The following is a 20000-nucleotide window of genomic DNA, read 5'->3' as shown; positions in this document are numbered from 1 at the left end:
GTTGGAGAATTAGTGATGAGTGAGTGAGTCAGTCAGTAAGTGAGTCAGTGAGTCAGTGAGGGCTTTGCCTTTTATTAGTGTGTGTGTGTATATATATATATATATATATATATATATATATATATATATATAGATAGATATAGATATAGATAGATGGATAACAGTGAGAAAAAATTACATTCATTACATTGACAATCATGTTACGTTATTTTCAAAATGTTTCCTTTTCTTTTTCATAACTTCTTTAACACACTACTTCTCTGCTGCGAAGCGCGGGTATTCTGATAGTTTTATATAATTTATCCATGAATAAAATAGTATCTGGATAAGAAATTTAAGTTACTTCAGTTTCTGGAATACACAAAATGCCACAGCATTTGCCATTATTTTCCAAAAGCTGTGACAGTTCAACCATCTTATTCAAAAGACCATTGAATGAGGTGGGTCAGTTCTATAAACATTTCCACCTTATTTTTATCCTTGCTCCAACTTCACCATTTCAGTTTATGGATAAGCTGCTTCGTTGATAAAGTGTAAGAGAGGTTCTTAGGTGCTAGTGTTTGCAGTGCTACCAGCTGAATAGTGGAATATTTCATATATCCCACTGTACATTCCTGATCGTTTCTTATATTTTCAGATGTTGCAGATGTAGGACAGCCTTCATATCTTCTTTGGTGTCTCTGTGACTTCTTCAAAGTCCAAAAAACAGTTGAGATGACCTGGAACTTGTGTTTGTGATGGCAGCTACATATCATCAATTTAACATCCTTTAGTATATTTCCACTGACAAGCCAGATGCCAGATCACATCTAATCTGAATATTAATAATTGTTAAAAAAACTTTATCATAAACTAGTAAGCACACACAAAAAACAAAGAGAGAATACTTAGCTTCTGTAAAAGGATGCCACCTTTGCAGACATTAATAAATTTAATATTTTATATATACATAAATAATTTAAGATTATATGTATCACAGTTCTATCTATCTATCTATTGATTGCATGGTATGTTTTGTGTTGCGTCTGCTGTTCACTGCCATTGCTTTCTATATCAGTATGCTTGACAACACTCATGAGCTTTAACTCCTTTCTTACTTGTTTTAACCCTTCACACATTCTTGAACTGCTGCCCTTCCTTTTTCCTATCTCCTAACTAAAGTAGACACGAGGAGAGAGTGTCAAATGTCCTCTGTGGAGGGGTATTTAGGGATTAACAGGTCACCTCAAAACTACAGCGGTTGTCTGGGGTGTTGCCCTTTAGAGACTTGCAACTGTCAGCAGACGGATGTTAAAATTAAACAGGAGGAGTGATGTGCTCCAACTAAAGCAAGTGAAAAATAACTATGTGTAAATAGTCTTCTGCAACAAAATCTATGGATGGCATCTGGACAGAATATTTATAAATATTAGTAAAATGTAATAAAAAATAAATTAAAAATAATGTGTGTAAAATGGTTAAATTCATAAAAAAACATGAACTTAATAAAAGAAGAACAGATTATTGGTGGTTCACTTATTAAAACAAGAATATAATCTCAATATTGTTTTATGGTTCCTGCCAAAAATTATGTGAAAGTGATCAATGTCAGAAAGAGTGGATGATAAACAGGTCTAAAAAATGAAATTGACTAAATGCAGCTGTACTGTAGTCTTAATACTTATATGTGCTTTGATACTATCTCAGTTTTTTGTACCTCTTACAGGCCAATGACTAATGTAATTTAACTGGAAACAGACAAAGATGTAGGAACAGGAGTATAATAAATTATTTAAATCAATAGTACAAATGAATGTCCTGTTATGTATAAGGAACAGCTAGATATATCAGTTTTTATGTAGAGCCTATAGATAGATACAGTATTCATATTTCATTCATGGACACAACAGGCTGGACCTGGTTTATGTAAATGCCTTTAAATGTAAATCTGTAGTACAACTGGGGAGATGTGACCACAATCTGATCCATTGTTACTCCCACCTACAAGCCTATGCTTAGGCAGCAACAGTTTTCTTATCATTAGCCAAGCCAGAGGTTTGTGTGTATGTTTTGGAGTTGTTGTTGGTTGCAATATTATTCCTCAGCTGTTGTAAAGTAAGGCCAGATGTGATTTCACATATTCGTTAGATTCAGGAAGTATTCAGATCACTTCACTTACTCCACATTTTGCTATTTTGCAGCCTTGTGCTAAATCAGCGCTTCCCGATTCATTTTATCCTCACACCCCCTGTGACAGACGAGGCCAATTTCGCACCCCCTTGGTTTGAGAAGAAGTATGAAAAAATATGAGGTTAATGCAGAAAAACAGATCACCAACTGAAGCTTTATGACTAATGGTTACTTTATTCTTCATCAATAATTGTTTTGGTGAAGCCATACTCAGTGTAATCCTCCTTCCATTTTCTAATTTTTTCGCGACTTGCAATGATGAAATGAATGGTAAAAAAGTAAGAGCGAAGCGACGGTGACTTATTGAGGCAGAAAGGCGTGAGCACAATAGCATGCGGGCTTGATGTAGTGCGCGTCAAGTCGATCTAAAATGCGCGGTCAGATTCGAAAAAATATATCTTTTCAAGTTCTATTTGGATATAAGTAGGTTCTATTTAGTCGACAGAAATATCTTTGGTAGGAATGTAAGTTAAATTTAGTCTTTAAATTTCTATGGTGAGGAAAAATTTATGCAATGATGATCAATAGAATGAGATGCACCCGAGTCAAATTTTAAGTGTCATGGCCAAGTGTCTGAGTACTTGTGTCAATGTGAAATATCATATTTTTTTACTTTTAATAAATTTGAAATGAATTCTAAAATTTAGGTTTCACTTTGTCATTCTGGGGTACTGAGTTTTGCTTGATGTAGAACAAAATGAATCTAAATGATTTTAGCAAAAGCTTATGCAACAAACTTTGATTATGCAACAAAGCATAATCTGTAAAAGTATAGGTGTCTGAATACTTTCTGAATCCATTGTATATTAAAAAAGCAGCAAAACTCAAGCAAAGTTGTGTCCAAATCCTAAGTTCACATTTATTTTCTCGTTTCCTCTGCATATCTATACTTGTGCAACAATTTAAAGAGTTACCATAATTGCACTCTCGCAGTGGGCTGGTGCCCTGCCCAGGGTTTGTTTCCTGCCTTGTGCCCTGTGTTGGCTGGGATTGGCTCCAGCAGACCCCCATGACCCTGTAGTTAGGATATAGCAGGTTGGATAATAGATGGATGGATAATTACACTCCTCACAACATAAAACATTTTGCATATCACCTCCAAAAATTAAAAGATTAAACTCTTTCAGAATTTCCTTATCTTCATACCCTATAGTACAAAATAATTAATATTAACCTCACAACAAATGTAACCACCAAATGCCTTCACTTAATTGATTACATTTGCTGATTATTGCTCTAATAAATATTTTTTCAGGCCTTCTGGCCATTTCAAAAGATAGAAGACTTGATATTTCACCTTTTGGAAATTCTGCTTAATTCATATATTAGGCCCTTTCCTTGTTATGTCTTGTGAACAAAGCAATAAAAGCCTTCCTCTAAATGCTGGCTGGCTCACTCTTGTAAACAGCCAAGACATCTGCTATTTATTTCTGATCATTACATTATTGATTCATTGTGGGTGAAATGTGTTTTGACTTAGGTTTTTAAGTAAAATGTAGAGCAGTGGTTCTCAACCTGTGGGGGCCCCCCTAAGGGGGCGCGAAGTAACAAAAAGGGGGGTGCAAAGATGTGAAGAAAAGAAAACAAGAATCAAAAATATGAAAAAAACATCTGTTGAAACCAAAACATATTAACTTAAACTACATCCTGATACTAGAACAATAAATGTAGAGTTAGATAAATGTCGATAAAAGTTAAGTAGGCATAATAAAATATGCATCTACATTTCAAAAAATGTTAGGAGGGGGCGCGATTAAAACTGTTATGAAAACTCGGGTCGCAAATACTTAAAGGTTGAGAAACACTGATACAGAGGAAGGATTAAGCCAACAAAGTGATGGTAAAAACTATTTGTGAATGCAACATCTGTTAGACGATTAAGCTCACTCATGTACAGGAAGCAGAATCCAATGAGATAACAGAATAAGAGATATTATGCTTAAAGAAAAAATGGTAACACATCCTGAGGATAAATATTTACCACAGAGAAGCACAACCAAAGCTAAAATGAACATTAGTTAACTTTCTACAGCTCTACTCTGGTATAAGAAACCTGATCCTTGAAGAATCTCCATCATTACAAGCTTTACTATTTCCCCAACTGATTTCTGCCATATTCTACCATAAATCTTGGACTTTTGACCTCCATAGTGGTTAAACTCTCCTTCTAATGGTTATGTGTTATCTAAGGAGATTAATTCAACTTAAATGATAGTGGTCTTTATTTAACACAGTCTCAGAGTGCTTGGACAAGTTTTTAACTATAATACAATAAAAGAAACAATTAAGCCACACAATATTTACTTAAATGAATGAACATATTAGGTTGAACATATATTAAAGCAATGTGAATTTAATTTGATTCACATAAGAAGATTATGACAATAGAAGTTTGATCACATTATAATTGTGATATAGCCAGGTGAAAATAAAGAAGAATTGAACAAAACGTTCAGTTGACAGCATTTCTAGAGAAAGTAAATTTATGGAAGCCTATGTATGACATGTATATTACATTACAGTAAGAGTCAAAAAAGGCAGTTTCAATGACCTACAACAACTGACTGTACATGTTAAAACTGTGCTAGGCAAACTAATAAATTAATCAAACATTTTCTCTTTGTATTTCAATGATTCCAGTATCTCTGGTGTCAATTGCCAAGGGCAGGAGCAGCAGCGTGGTGTTGTAGTACTAGTGGCGACCAAACACCACAATAGGATACCCCCAAGCAAAACAGAACAAAGGATGGTCAGTAGAAGTTTATAATGGTGATTATTTGTGCATTTCTATACAAATGACTAACATACATAGATGGAATATGAATAGCTGATCTCTTTGTCACAACATCCTTGCCCATGCGCTTGGCAGATGGGAACCTCACCTCAGAAACAAGAATGACAAAATGGTAGCACCTATATACAAAACAAGATGACATCATGACATAATGCTGTAACATTTTGTACTTTCTCAAAACGTCATGTGTACAGAATAGTATGTTCCATATATATATATATAGTCAAGCACACATGCATAGGGAGCCGTGTAAAAACCCGACTTGCAATGTAGTATATTATACCAAGGGGCAAAGGCTGGTATTAACCTCTCTTTGACTGAAGCAATGGCGCCATTAAAACACCCGGACTCCCTAACCACGCACTACCACTTCCGCATTTCTTCCTTCTCTCGGCTCCACCTCTGATGACGTCATGACTCCCATACATCACCTCGGTTCCTTCCCAGCATTCCATCTGTCTGTTTCCGGTCCCACCCCATAAATTGCTCCCTTCCACCATTACTAAGCTGTCTATTGTAATGCTGAATGCAAACACTGACCTGTGCAAAAGTCTACAGTATACGGGGCTAGAAAAACCCAAACCTTTACAATTGTTTCTGTTTCTTTATTACTATATATATATATATATAACTGAATTTTTACTTGAGCAGCATGTATGATAAAAATACCTACAGAAACCCAGATTTTAGTCAAACACAAGTTAGAGTCAAGAACAAATCAAAAACACCTAAACTTCAAACAATGATGTACAACAAATAACCGGCAATGGAAATGCTAGGATCGGTGTTAAAAACAACCATTTAGCTATTAAAGCCACATGGAAACACAAATCTGAAAATTAATTGAAAAGCAACCACACAACACTTTTTTTCCTGGGACTCCTACTTAGTCCAGTGTGCTACTTATTACTCCAAAGCATTTGTCTTGATAAAAAAAATCCCATTTTGTATATAAACTTTTTGTTTAAGAGTTATTTTTTAAATCTACATAACAAAAACAGAAAAGTGACAGTGTTTCTTTTACATAGGCTAAGCATCTGAAACTGAGCAATAATTCTGTTTGCATATAAACAAAATGGACACCTTGACATCACATGTGAATTGCAACTTGATGTGCATAGCTACACTCACTTCAGAGAGAAGTACTGTGTAAGACAAACCTCTGACCTGAAGGAGGAACAACAACACTTACTAACACAGGGCCGTATAGGACTTCGACTCTGTTGGAATCCCGGGGCGCATCGGTTACAAGTTAATCCAGTGACTCCATCTCTGCAGCGACATTGACCTGAAGTCTCATTGCATGATTTTCCAATAGCCCCTACTGGATGACATGAGCAAGCTAAAAGAAAATACAAAATAAGATTCACTATATTAATGGAATGCAGAAGCATGAACGAGCAGGTATCATAACTCAAAGTTAAACATCTAGCAGTTGAAGAACATTATGGCCCTTATCCATTTCAAATACTTACGCCTGCAGGTCTTACGATGTGTAGTGGGCTTGCTTAGGTCACGGGCAAAGCCATCTTTACAGTAATGACAGTGTCGGCCAGCTGTGTTGTGACGGCAGTTTAGACACACCCCTCCGCTTTTGCGACCAGATAGTTGGTACAACTCCATGTTAAAGCGACATCTGCTGGAATGCAAGTTGCACTGACATGCTGGAAAAGGAACCATACAATGGATCATAATTATTTCATTATTATATATTATTTTACTTACTATTATATAGATATATTTCAGAGCTTCTGTCCCATGCAGCCATGACAGGATTATGCATAGGAAACAGTCATCATCTTTTGTGAAAATGGAAAGGTTGAATATTCACCATATCAATTGCTGAAGGGAGGCAAATGAAAGAGGAGGATCTTCAGTTCAAAAGCTTGATCCCACATGAATGAAATTTTCTCTCCTATACATTTTCCAGAAGTGCCTTTTAAGCAATATCTTAGCCAAAATAGACACGTTTGAAGAGTTATGAGCATATGACTGATGACATGTACACTGGTGACAGGAGCATGTGGAAGGCTTGGATTACAAGGTGAATAGATGAAAAAGGACACAGCTGCTAACCTCATTTCTTTTTTCGATTCTAGATTGGAAGAGTAGCCCACTACTGATGTGTGGCATTCTATCTGAATCACCTTGGAATTCTCACCCCTTCCGTTTCCTCCGCTACAAAGGAAGTAATGAACCAGGAAGCTGGTGTTCATACCACGGACCACTACAGCTGGAGCTCAAAAGACTACAGAAGCACCTTTAAATAAGAGTGATGAAAGGGATTATTTTTGCATTCAATTCCTTTATTTGTTTGTTTGCTTTTCTGTTCATTATACAAGGGACGTTCAAAACGTTTCCGCACTTTTATATTTTCGTTGGAAATGGTGAAGATGTGAGGAGTAGTAATTGGGCATTAAAAAGTTGGTACTACGCTGAAAAATCACATCACAAATGAAGGTGACTATGAAGAAAAGTGTTGTGATGCACAAAAGTGACCAAAACTCAAAAAGAAGGCTGGCAAAAAGTGGCAGACAAATTAAAATAGTATTTATTTTATTATTTGTATACAACGTTAAATTTCCACAATATTACATCATTAATTATTATTTATTCGTTATAATGCAGATCAAATATAGGTGCAGTCAGCACGTAGGAACAGATTAAATTAAAGTACAAAAAATATATTTCAAACTGGCAAATCTTACATATAGCATAAACAGTTTCAAAAACATTTGTTTTATTGATATATTATTATTACTATTGCTATTATAATACTACTATTATAATGCAATATTTTATTCCTTTAAAAGCTAATAAGAAGAAGGCAGATAAAAAAAAAAAAAACTAATGGACGTCCATCTGGTCCAGATCCCTCCCCTGCTGAAGAACTGGCTTTCCAGCAAAATGTCCTGCTGGTGGTACCCAGCCGGGACGCCCCAGAGGACCGGAGGAGGGCTTACACCTCCCCAGACCACGTGGGGGACCACAGGAACTGAGCTTGGAAGCTCAACCCTGTAGGGGCCCGTGGTCACCACCAGGTGGCGTCCCAATGCCTTTGGAGCCCTTGCCCACAGCACTTCCGCCACACCTGGAAGTGCTGGGGGGAAGAAGACCAGGGACAACTGGAGTGCTTCCAGGTGCACAGCCGGTACTTTCACCACATTGGGGAGTGCCGGCGGAAGCTAATCGGGAGGCACTTGGAGCACGTCCGGGTGCGGATAAAAGGGGCTGCCTCCCTCCATTCGATGGCTGGAGTCAGGTGGAAGAGGACAGAGCTCGGAGGAGAGCAGTGGAGGTGGCTTGAAGAGAAGAGAGAGGCATTGTGAGGCCTGGACTCTGGGGAAGTTTTGGGGTTGTGTTGCACTTTTGTAAATATTAGTTTTGTAAAGAAACGTGTGGTGGAGCATTCAACATGTCTTCCTGTCTGTGTCCGGGCCGGCTTCCACATCCATTACCCTGTCACTGAGGGCATTGAAAGGCGAAGCTCCTAAGAACCAGTGGTAGGATACAGCAGTGGTCACTTCATTGTGGGTAAAGGACCAGCGTTGCACATATTTTTGCTTTGTGTGTGCCATAGGTGTGTTTTCAGAGGTCTTATGGTTCAATTTCCATATATTCCTTTCTTGATGGGTCAGTTGCAGGGCATGTCATAACGCTTCCGAGGTAAATGTGTAAATACTTAATATTTAATAATGTATAAACTCCACTCTAAGCATTCCTGTATTGATAGTGATATAACTTTTGCACAGGAGCCCATTGACAGTGCACATGCCCCTTCTGGTATACAGTTGTATTTTGTGACATGACAAAAGGGTTCAAAGTGCTATGCCTGACACTACCAGAAGGTTAGCACATATTACTGCAGAGGCAAAAGGAACAATGCTTTCAAAAATCCTAAGTGAATTTGTATTTGATTTTTCATTTACAAAAAAATATGTGCTTTGTACAAAGAATATCTTTGACAGGCAATGACATACAGAAAATTAAAAGTGAGAAAAATACTTGAGGACATGTAGCTAGATGAACTGAGAAAAACCAGAATGAAGTTGCAGATACAACTACTTCAGAAACAAATGGTAAAGGTTTAATCTCTGTCTCACATTGTGTGTACTTATTGAAGATTCTCTCCCCCTTGTAGTCTGAAAGGAAGTAAACAGTCTTAGGTAATAAACAAAACATTTGTGTCATCATTACTGAAAATTGTGAACCAATGATTCTCTCTCTGGCAACACTGCCACTGGGTTGGTCAAGGTGTAGTCATGCAAGGTCATCATCAGGCTGTGCCACCACTTTAGGGATTTCTTTACTGGTGTTGGTTATGCTGCGTAACAATTATGTCACATGCACTGTCGGTTGCAACCCACAGCCTTTTCAGATATTGAAATCTCTCCTTTAGGTGGCCAGAGGTCATTTCAACTTGTGCCCTTGTCCTAGACAGAGTTGCATTATATGAGGTTTGTGGGCCATGGTTGTGGTTGGGGAATAATTGTCTGCAGGCATAGCCTCTGTGTCCAACCAAGATCCCATCGTGATGACCTGCATAAAATTTAACAATTTTGAGTGAAAGAAATGCTTCACCATGATTTCTAAATATGTATTGGTATTACCTTCTTCAAATGTTCAATACAGATGTGAGGCTGAGGTTGAAGTTGGGTGCATGTGGTAATAGCACATGAGACTCCCTAAAAATTCTGGAGTCATGAGCTGACTCTGGCCATCTAGCCTCCACGCTTGAAATGATCATCTGAGAATATATTCATAGCATGTATGTTAGACAAATTTATTCACTATGTCAACAGACTCATTGGATATTTTCAGCTGTAATGTTATAAGTTAAATTTCCTGTACATTAATACTGTGCAAATCATTACTGTTGACGTAATCACCTTCATTTGCACCGAATGGGGCCTTGATTTGGACCTGAGTATGGTCCAATGCTCCAATCACTTTAGGGAATCCTGGGAAATGAGGATACCCTAATGATTTTAATGGTTTTAAAGTTTGATTATATATTACCTGCAATGGTATAAAAGGCCTCTTTAATTGTCTGCACATGCAGGTGTCCAGGAAAAACAATAAAAAATCTGAGGAAGTGTTTCATGGCCAAGTAGACTTTGAGAACTGCCCAACAAACAGCATTTCACAGATTTTCCACATCGCAAAAAAACAGCAGCTTGCAAAAATTCTCAGAGCAATGCACACAGTCTGTGTGGTCATGAGAGCACGACTTCTCCAAGTTTGGCTCCTAATATAAGGACTTAATAAATTTCTGATGTGTAATATTCCCTCTCGGCTGAAGCAATATCTTCCAAAAAGAGGACCATCTGGACAGGCTAAAAGATCTTGATGATCGCACAAAACTTTCTCGACTAAAAATCTCTTCTTATTATTTGTGCACCGATTGCAATCGGTTGCTCATCAATGAATGGTAAGGCCATGGTTGAACAGATTTTCATGCATGGAAACTAGTTTAGTGTATGAGCTAATCCTTGTTTACACAGAACAGACCTTCTCTTGAGCAGGGTTGACATTTATTGTTGCTATGTCGATACATCCAGCAAGAGTTTTGAAGAACAGACAGATCTAAGATTATGCTAAATCATCAGCAATTTAATCCTTCTAAACCGGTAATCCACATATGGAGAATGTGGAGAATACCCTCATGTTCTGGAGCTGTGGTTTCCAGGATCATGTGACAGAACATGTGAGCAAAACACATGACAAGGTGAGTGAACCACAGCATGGGAACACACAAGTAACTCTCGCATAAGTGATGCCGTGAGGACAGTGCCATCAACAGTGGAGATAACTGAGACTGGAAGTGCGCATAATGAATGTCCATGTAGTAGCAGACTATATTTGGAACAATTGAATAGATGACTTGATATTAATACCAGGAGTGCACATTTTAAAAACATCCCAAATTCTTCATATACATAAAATTTCCTAAAGCAGGGGAAGACCATATTTTAAAAAGTAAAACATACAAACATACAATGAGTAAAACATTGTATGTATCTGCGAAGACTATTTGTTTTTCTGATTTAAAACTGCAGTAACAAAGGTATCTAGGAAAATTTATTGGAATAGCAGTAGCAATTTGCATTTGAACATTTAGTAAAGTCAAAGTGAAAGTAGACAGAAAATTTTACATTTAAGCAAAATTCAAAATTCTGAAAACATGCTCTAGCACAGCAAAAAAGTATTTCTGCTTTGTTACTATACAACACTGGACTATTCTGAGCAAGTCTGATTATGTGAGGATGTGATTATCACCCCCTCCTTGAACCGTCACCTTATCGTGGTGGAGGGGTTTGCGTGTCCCAATGATCCTAGGAGCTATGTTGTCCGGGGCTTTATGCCTGGTAGGGCCACCCAAGGCAAACTGGTCCTAGGTGAGGGATGAGACAAAGAGAGGTTCAACAAACCTCCGATGAAGAATAAAAACCTTGGACGACGTTTTCCCTTGCCCGGACGCGGGTCACTGGGGCCCCCCTCTGGAACCAGGCCTGGAGGTGGGGCTCGATGGCGAGCGCCTGGTGGCCGGGCCTGCACCCATGGGGCTCGGCGGGCACAGCCCGAAGAGGTAACGTGGTTCCTCCTCCCCATGGGCTCACCACCTATGGGAGGGGCCAAGGAGGTTGGGTGCAGTGTGAGTTGGGTGGTGGCCGAAGGCGGGGACCTTGGTGGTCACACACGGGTGAAGAGAGGGGCGGAGCTGTCAACTGATCACCACCTGGTAGTGAGTTGGCTTCGATGGTGGGGGAAGATGCCGGTCAGACCTGGTAGGCCCAAACGTGTTGTGAGGGTCTGCTGGGAACGGCTGGCAGAGTCCCCTGTCAGAAGTAGCTTCAACTCCCACCTCCGGCAGAACTTCAACCACGTCCCGAGGGAGGTGGGTGATACTGAGTCCGAATGGGCCATGTTCCGTGCCTCTATTGTTGAGGTGGCTGACCGGAGCTGTGGCCGCAAGGTGGTCGGTGCCAGTTGTGGCGGTAATCTCCGAACTCGTTGTTGGACACCGGCGGTGAGGGATGCCGTCAAGCTGAAGAAGGAGTCCTATAGGACTTTTTTGTCCTGTGGGTCTCTGGAGGCAGCTGATAGGTACAGGCAGGCCAAGCGGAATGCGGCTTCGGTTGTTGCTGAGGCAAAAACTCGGGTGTGGGAGGAGTTTGGAGAGGCCATGGAGAACGACTTTCAGACGGCTTTGAGGAGATTCTGGTCCACCGTCCGGCGTCTCAGGAGGGGGAAGCAGTGCAGTGTCAACACCGTATATGATGGGGATGGTGCGCTGCTGACCTCGACTCAGGATGTTGTGGGTCGGTGGGGAGAGTACTTCGAAGACCTCCTCAATCCCACTAACATGCCTTCCAATGAGGAAGCAGAGCCTGGGGACTCTGAGGTGGGCTCTCCCATCTCTGGGACTGAAGTCACCGAGGTGGTCAAAAAACTCCTTGGTGGCAGGGCCCCGGGGGTGGATGAGATACGCCCAGAGTTCCTTAAGGCTCTGGATGTTGTAGGACTGTCTTGGTTGACACATCTCTGCAACATCGCATGGACATCGGGAACAGTGCCTCTGGATTGGCAGACCGGGATGGTGGTCCCCCTCTTTAAAAAGGGGGACCGGAGGGTGTGTTCCAACTATAGAGGGATCACACTCCTCAGCCTCCCTGGAAAAGTCTATTCGGGGGTTCTGGAGAGGAGGGTCCGTCGGATAGTCGAACCTCGGATTCAGGAGGAACAGTGTGGTTTTCGTCCTGGTCGCAGAACAGTGGACCAGCTCTACACCCTTAGCAGAGTCCTGGAGGGTGCATGGGAGTTTGCCCAACCAGTCTACATGTGTTTTGTGGACTTGGAAAAGGCATTCGACCGTGTCCCTCGGGGCATCCTGTGGGGGTGCTCGGGAGTATGGGGTACCAGACCCCTGATAAGAGCTGTTCGGTCCCTGTACAACCGGTGTCAGAGCTTGGTCCGCATTGCCGGCAGTAAGTTGAGCCCGTTTCCAGTGAGAGTTGGACTCCGCCAGGGCTGCCCTTTGTCACAGATTCTGTTCATAACTTTTATGGACAGAATTTCTAGGCGCAGCCAGGGTGTTGAAGGGGTCCGGTTTGGTGGACTCAGGATTGGGTCACTGCTTTTGCAGATGATGTTGTCCTGTTTGCTTCATCAGGCCATGATCTTCAGCTCTCTGGATCGGTTCGCAGCTGAGTGTGAAGCGGCTGGGATCAGAATCAGCACCTCCAAATCCAAGACCATGGTCCTCAGCCGGAAAAGGGTGGAGTGCCCTCTCAGGGTTTTGGTAGAAATATTGCCCCAAGTGGAGGAGTTCAAGTATCTGGGGGTCTTGTTCACGAGTTAGGGAAGAATGGAGCGTGAGATCGACAGGCGGATCGGTGCGGCATACGCAGTGATGCGGGCTCTGCATCGGTCTGTCGTGGTGAAAAAGGAGCTGAGCTGTAAGGCAAAGCTCTCAATTTACCAGTCGATCTACGTTCCTACCCTCACCTATGGTCATGAGCTATGGGTAGTGACCAAAGAGCGAGATCGCTAATACAAGCGGCTGAAATGAGTTTCCTCCGCAGGGTGTCAGGGCTTTCCTTTAAAGTTAGGGTGAGAAGCTCAGTCATCCGGGAGGGGCTCAGAGTAGAGCCGCTGCTCCTCCGCATCGAGAGGAGTCAGATGAGGTGGCTTGGGCATCTGATCAGGATGCCTCCTGGACGGCTCCCTGGTGAGGTGTTCAGAGCACGTCCAACCGGGAGGAGGCCCCGGGGAAGACCCAGGACACGCTGGAGGGACTATGTCTCCCGGCTGGCCTGGGAACGCCTTGGGATTCTCCTGGAAGAGCTGGAAGAAGTGGCCGGGGAGAGGGAAGTCTGGGCCTCTCTGCTTAAGCTGCTGCCCCCGCGACCCGACCTCGGATAAGCGGAAGAGGATGGATGAATAGATGGATGTGATTATCACATGGTGGACTATTATGGATTTGAATAAGCTCTGGCCTCCTATTGCCCTAAACTGCAGCTAAGCACTGTTTTGTTATGATCATGACTTAATAGTTTCAAAATAATAACTAATAACCAGAAGCCTTTCAGTTGCCCACAGATGGCATCACTTCTTCTTGAACTTGGACTGGAAAGGCTAGGGCAATGAGGACACAACCAAAGGCTGGGACAATTTTACATTGTGCTATTTATGTTAACCAGTGTCCTAAACTAATTTCTTCAATATAAATAAGTAATTCAATTTAACCAGTACAACATGAAGATGTTAAAATTCAATAAATTGAAGAAATTCATAATCTGATAAAAACAAAGATAAAACCAAGTAGGAGAAACTTTTATTTCCATAGAAGGGCTACACAATCTCCCTCTCTCTAGTCTGGCCTACTCATCCATGTCCTAGGGGACAATCAATGGGGCAAATACTCGGGTGATCACTGTCCCTCACTGACTCCCCCATCACAACCACCTTCTTTTGGCGTCTGTGAAGACACACTGAGCCCAACCCTCACATGCCTGAACACTTTGCTTCTCACACTTTTTCATCGTAGGGTTTCCTCTGACTGCTCCACTGCCTTTCATCTGCTCTACCTCTTATCCAATCCTTTCTACGTCTCTCACTTTTTCCAATCAGACTTCCTGCGATTTGTTTCTGTCTCCCTCTCTTCATCCTTCCCAGGCTCTTTATCCCTTGTGGATGCATAGGCCTTGATAATTATCCACAGAGTGTTAAAGAGGAAAATGGCTGAAGTAATTGCAAGATCAGCCAATTTCCCCATTCAGCAATTAGATTTCTTAAATAGGGCCTTAAAGGTATATTCCAAACAAATATGGTTTATGGTTACCCCAAGAAATATTTTTAATTTAATGTATTCATGGATAATGGGCATGACAAAGTTTCTAATAGAATGGGACCCAATGAGAACCAACGTTGAACAACAGCAAACAATATCAAAAACACCAACAAAGAAATTTCACGATACTTGTGTTACATATGCCACACATCAGGTTATTGAATCGCCTGCTCACAATGGGCAAAACACATGCACTTTTTGTCCAATAAATTCCTCTTAAAATTAAGAGCAGTTCCCAAAGCGGGTGCGCATTGACATGGGGTCACGCTTTTGACTTGAAGACCTGTCCCTTTCCTCTCATTCATTGGTCAAGGAATTGTAAAACTGTGCTAGAAAGTCATCACACGGTCACATAATTTGAAATGCAATGTAATTTCTACTCCTGTTGACATACTCTTGCAAAAAAATCAGCAACTGCAGTCATTAGTTTGATATCCCTTCTGAGTTAAAGTCCTGCAATGTGACTTAAAAAGCCGCCATCTTAAATGGGAGTTCCATGCTAAAAAGCTCTCAAGCCTCTGCCAACATTAATATGGAAACAGGTGAACAAAATTTCTAAACTATATAATTGGGAAAACATTTATAGAGTTTTAACATAAAAATTCAGTTATTTTTCTGTTGTCACAAACTTGACCACAAGTCATAGCAAAGGTTTGGGGCAGCCACCCATATAATTGGTTTCCTGGCTGGAAAATTGCAAACAAAAGATAGCACTGGTGTGCACAAATCAGAGTCCAAAACAGAACTGAGGGAGTAGGGGAAAGGTGGAGGCTTTTTATAGGGGAAGACAGGATGTGAGGTCAGTGAGCCGGATGACCCGGAAGTGACATCAACAGGGCTAGGTGTAATCTCCCTTGAATGGTCTGCAGGAAAGTGAGAAAAAGAATCCGTGCACTCTGCCACATCCCCATCTGATTCAGATTTGCCCTTACTCAAGCCCTTTAGCTGCCTCCCATGCGCACGTGTGTGACACTGTGTATATTTGAGCAGTGAGTGCTTCCTCCAAAACACAACGTGTCAGGAGGGTCTGAATACAAATACTGGGCTTGTGATTTTTTTTCCCCCAACATGATGTATAAACTGTTATGAATTCTGATTTTTTTTCTGTGTATTTTTTAAGGATATTATTTTTACAATTTGTTTAATAATGTAATCATGCTGACTTTGTGTTGTTAGAGATTTTTCACTGGCACTGTCAGTAAATACATGACAACAGCCATGTTAAGGCTGTACCATTAATCGTTATGTGTCATGAAGAGTGTACTTAAGAGAGCAGTACAGTGCAACTTGAATTAAAACTCTAAATAAAACAATCTTTCTCTCATGCCTAGTTACATAGGGAACGGTTATTAGGTAGCCAGCAAATTTGCTTTGAATTTTAAGTATGTATTTTGTTTTACATCTTGAACTCTGTTAATCAGACTTTAGCAAAACTCGACTATTTATGCACTGCTGCCCCATCCTTTGACTTCATTTTCTTGTCATCTACAGCAAATTTGTCCTTGATGAACTTCTTCCTAATCACAACAGAAAGCAAGTTTCTTTATTTAATTTCAGGGTAGTAGTCTCTAAGGCTCCAGGAAGTGCTGCTGTTGTGGAAAACATCCTGCACTGTTCCTGTCCCAAAGAAGGCAGATGCCTCTTCACCTAATGACTACAGACCAGTGGCACTTACATCTCATGAAAACCTATGAGAGACTGGTCCTTGATTATATAGATGGTTCCTTACCTGGATGGGAGGCTCCTAACAGGCAAATAGGCATCCCGGCCCGGGAGGAGAAGGGGATCAGACCCGGAAGGAAGTACCAGAACGGGTGGACGGACAGCCTACTAGAAAGAAAAGATGTCACTGGGGGCTTTTTATTCCCTGACCATGCTAGATGGGTCACTAAGTGCCGCAAAAAGGAGCTCCAAGGAGACAAACTTCCTGCTGTATTGGACTTTCACATGACCTGGAAGTGCTTCCATCTGGCAGTGGCCCTGGCACTGGAAGTACTCTTGGGTCCTTAAATAAAAAGGGACCACGCTCCCTTACGTGGTAAGATTATTTGTAGGGAGAGAGAGAGAGAGAGAGAGAGATCACTGTGCTTTTGCCACTTGTGGAGGACAAGGTGAATAAACTATCCTTTAATTAAACCCGGGACTCTGTGTGTTGGGAGAAGAGAGACAAAGCAGTGATTTTAAAACGTTTTTCAGCGCCACACAAAATGTAGATGGCGGGGCACGGCAGCAGCAGCAAGCCAGCAACTGATTGAGCAAAGAGGAGGTAAAAAAAACTGTATTTGTTTCCCATTGTATCATCGTTTAACAGGGGGTTTTGGAGGAGCAACCGCAGGGGCTTGCTCCCCTAGTATATATATATATATAAAATATATATATATATATATATATATATATATATATATATATATATATATATATATATATATATATATATATATATATATATATATATATATATATATATATATATATATATACTGTATTTCTGTTGTTAGAGAAACAGGCACATTACAGAAAAATTTGAACACTATGACAGCTTGTAATTATGGGAGGCATTTTATTTTCTTTTATGCCATATGAATTATGGGTAAATATTTTGTTCATATTTAATTAATATGTATTTTAAGGAAATTTTATTTATATTAGTATTTTTATGGTCACTGAGCAATAAGCCTACAGAATTTCATTTTGTTAATAAAAAATGAACCATTAACACCTGTGGTCTATAGTTTAATTATACAAATACACTTTAATGTAGGACAAGGCTTCCAAGTATCTGGTTATGCAGGAGTTTAGTGCAAAAAGTTTTTAGGGGGACACTGGGGAAGAAAAAAATTGAATTTGTATTGGAATCGGTTGATCAAGTAGCATGAAATTGGTGATTGGTATCAGCCTTAAAAAAACAGATCAGAGCATTCCCTAGTCTGCACCATTAATGTTAGGGATTAGCTCCTAATGTATTAAGTATCCCCATGTCTGCGTGGGTTTCCTCTGGGTGCTCCAGTTTCCAACCACAGTCCAAAGACATGCAGGTTAGGTGCATTGGTGATTCTAAATTGTCCTTAGTGTGTGCTTGGTGTATGTGTGTCTGTGTGTGTGTGCCCTGCGGTGGGTTTGCGCCCTGCCCGGGGTTTGTTCCTGCCTTCCGCCCTTTGTTGACTGGAATTGGCTCCAGCAGACCCCCATGACACTGTGTTTGGATATAGCGGGTTGGACCATGGCTGACTGAATAAAGTAGCTGAAATGGAATCCTGTAGCCACTGCGGCCCTCCAGAATGTGAGCTTGCTATATTGAAATAAGAGAATTAAGAAAATGGACGAACCTTTGATAATTAGCATCATTACAATATGATCAATACGTGCAACGTGAAATACATTCCTGCATGCATAGTCAAGGTTAACATTTATATCTGTCGTCTTCCCCTTTACTAATATAACTAAAAAGCTCTGTACTTTCATAATTGCAAGAATGATACATTGTACTTGATAGTATTCATGTAACAGAAGCTTTTTCAATGTCATTCTGTTCTGACCCTAGAAGCAATGAGCTGTGCTGAAAAGCGGAGAACAAAACTAACTTATGTGATGTGTGGCACAGCGCATCATTAATTATCTTTTGCTTGCTTTTAAATACTTTCCTGCCACTGATGATCCTCAGGTCCGGTTCACATGACCACATGTTCATGCCTTTTGGCTTTAATGGAAGGGCCACCTTGAATCCTGGCCTTAAATCTGCCAGTGTAAATATTGTTGATGTATATTAGCTGTATCCAAGAACTCCCTACTCATGATATGATCCAACCTGATGTCTCTCTCTCTTTCACTGGGGCTCTATTCTCTAACTCTTTCACCTGTTTCTGCTAATTTACCATCTGAAAGCGTTAAGGCAGTTAGGCCACAAGTGGGTCAGCAGGGGTCAATGAGCTTTCAGTCACAGCAGGGGCAACACATGGGATGTCTGAGAAAATCTCAGCATAACACCTGCAAGGGCCTTTCAACTCACACACATGCACATTCATTCATTCATACACACACACACACACACACACATCCTTCTGACAGGTTTGCACACACACAGACGTCCAAGACGTTGCTTTTCGAAGGGCAGTAGATAGACGAGCATTATTTCACAATTTATGGCTTTCTGGCACAGCTGACCAAAACTCCACGGGGTACTTGCATGAGTAGAGACAAACATCAACGCTCGATCACACATGAAGCCTTCATATACCGTCAGAAATTATGCCTTCAAGATGAGGATTCTCTAAGGGCCACATCTGTAAGGTGCAAGTGTGCCCTCTATGGTCCAACATACTGACAATGATGCATCTATAGACACACTAGAGAAAAATGAACAGCTGCTTCAAATCTCAATGTAAAGGTCATTCCAAGATTACTCTGATTGATCTTCAACACCTAAAAATATTTCCCTATGCAATAGAATGATTTGATTCTTTAAAACTGAACACTGAAATTACATATAAGGCAATTTATCAAAATAATAACTTCTCCACTGTTCAGACCTCACATTTAGCGCTATGTAAGCCTTATTTGTCCATATTTGCACATTAAGAATGTTATGAGCAAGTTAAAAAAGCAAGCAATGAAAAGACTCTATATAGATATAAAACAATAAGACATCCATCCATATGGCGTCCAGCCCTGTGGCCAGGTGTAATGTCACCCAGCACACACAAGAGGGTGGAATGCCCGATAAACAAAGGGAAATGGCCGACATAAGTACATTGTGTGGCATACATTCCTGTGTCCAATCATTCGGCATCCACATCGAACTGGAATGTTTGACAAAGAAAGACAACAAATAACACAAAGAAAGAGTTTCATAAATGCACAACACGATCAAAACAGACAGACCATTGTACTATTAAGCCCGCTTTAAAAAAGAGGAGTTTTGCTATGCTAGTAGAAAATAAAAGTGAAGCACATTTGGTAAATGCACACAATCTTCTTCTTCTTCTTTCGATTCCTCCCGTTAGGGGTTGTCCTCTACATCTCGCTCTGTTACACCCATCACCTATATTTCCTCTCTTACCACATCCATAAACCTTCTCTTAGGCCTTCCTCTTTTCCTCTTGCCTGGCAACTCTATCTTTAACATCCTTTTCCTAATAAACCCAGCATCTCTTCTCTGCACACGTCTCCTTAACCTGCTCCCTGCTC

The 20000-nt window shown here is 40.7% G+C and overlaps 1 protein-coding gene across 2 annotated transcripts in view; it reads right to left on the bottom strand.

The window, feature by feature from the left end:
• Positions 1 to 20000, bottom strand: part of ntn5 (netrin 5) — an 89371-nt gene that overhangs the window by 16728 nt on the left and 52643 nt on the right. Inside the window, exons 1-3 of one of the 2 annotated variants that reach the window (XM_039746900.1) lie at positions 7111 to 7167; positions 6439 to 6627; positions 6156 to 6305 (exon numbers count right to left, since the gene is read on the bottom strand). In XM_039746900.1, coding sequence (XP_039602834.1) covers positions 6156 to 6305; positions 6439 to 6586 — 298 coding nt within the window. In that variant the 5' untranslated portion in view covers positions 6587 to 6627; positions 7111 to 7167. Of the gene's footprint in view, positions 1 to 6155; positions 6306 to 6438; positions 6628 to 7110; positions 7168 to 20000 lie in introns of those variants that run through there. The other variant, XM_039746899.1, reaches the window with a different exon arrangement.

Source organism: Polypterus senegalus, chromosome 3, assembly GCF_016835505.1.
Source record: "Polypterus senegalus isolate Bchr_013 chromosome 3, ASM1683550v1, whole genome shotgun sequence".
NCBI lineage: Eukaryota > Metazoa > Chordata > Cladistia > Polypteriformes > Polypteridae > Polypterus > Polypterus senegalus.
Note: the sequence above shows the minus strand (reverse complement) of the source record. Positions and strands in the feature narration are given on the sequence as shown.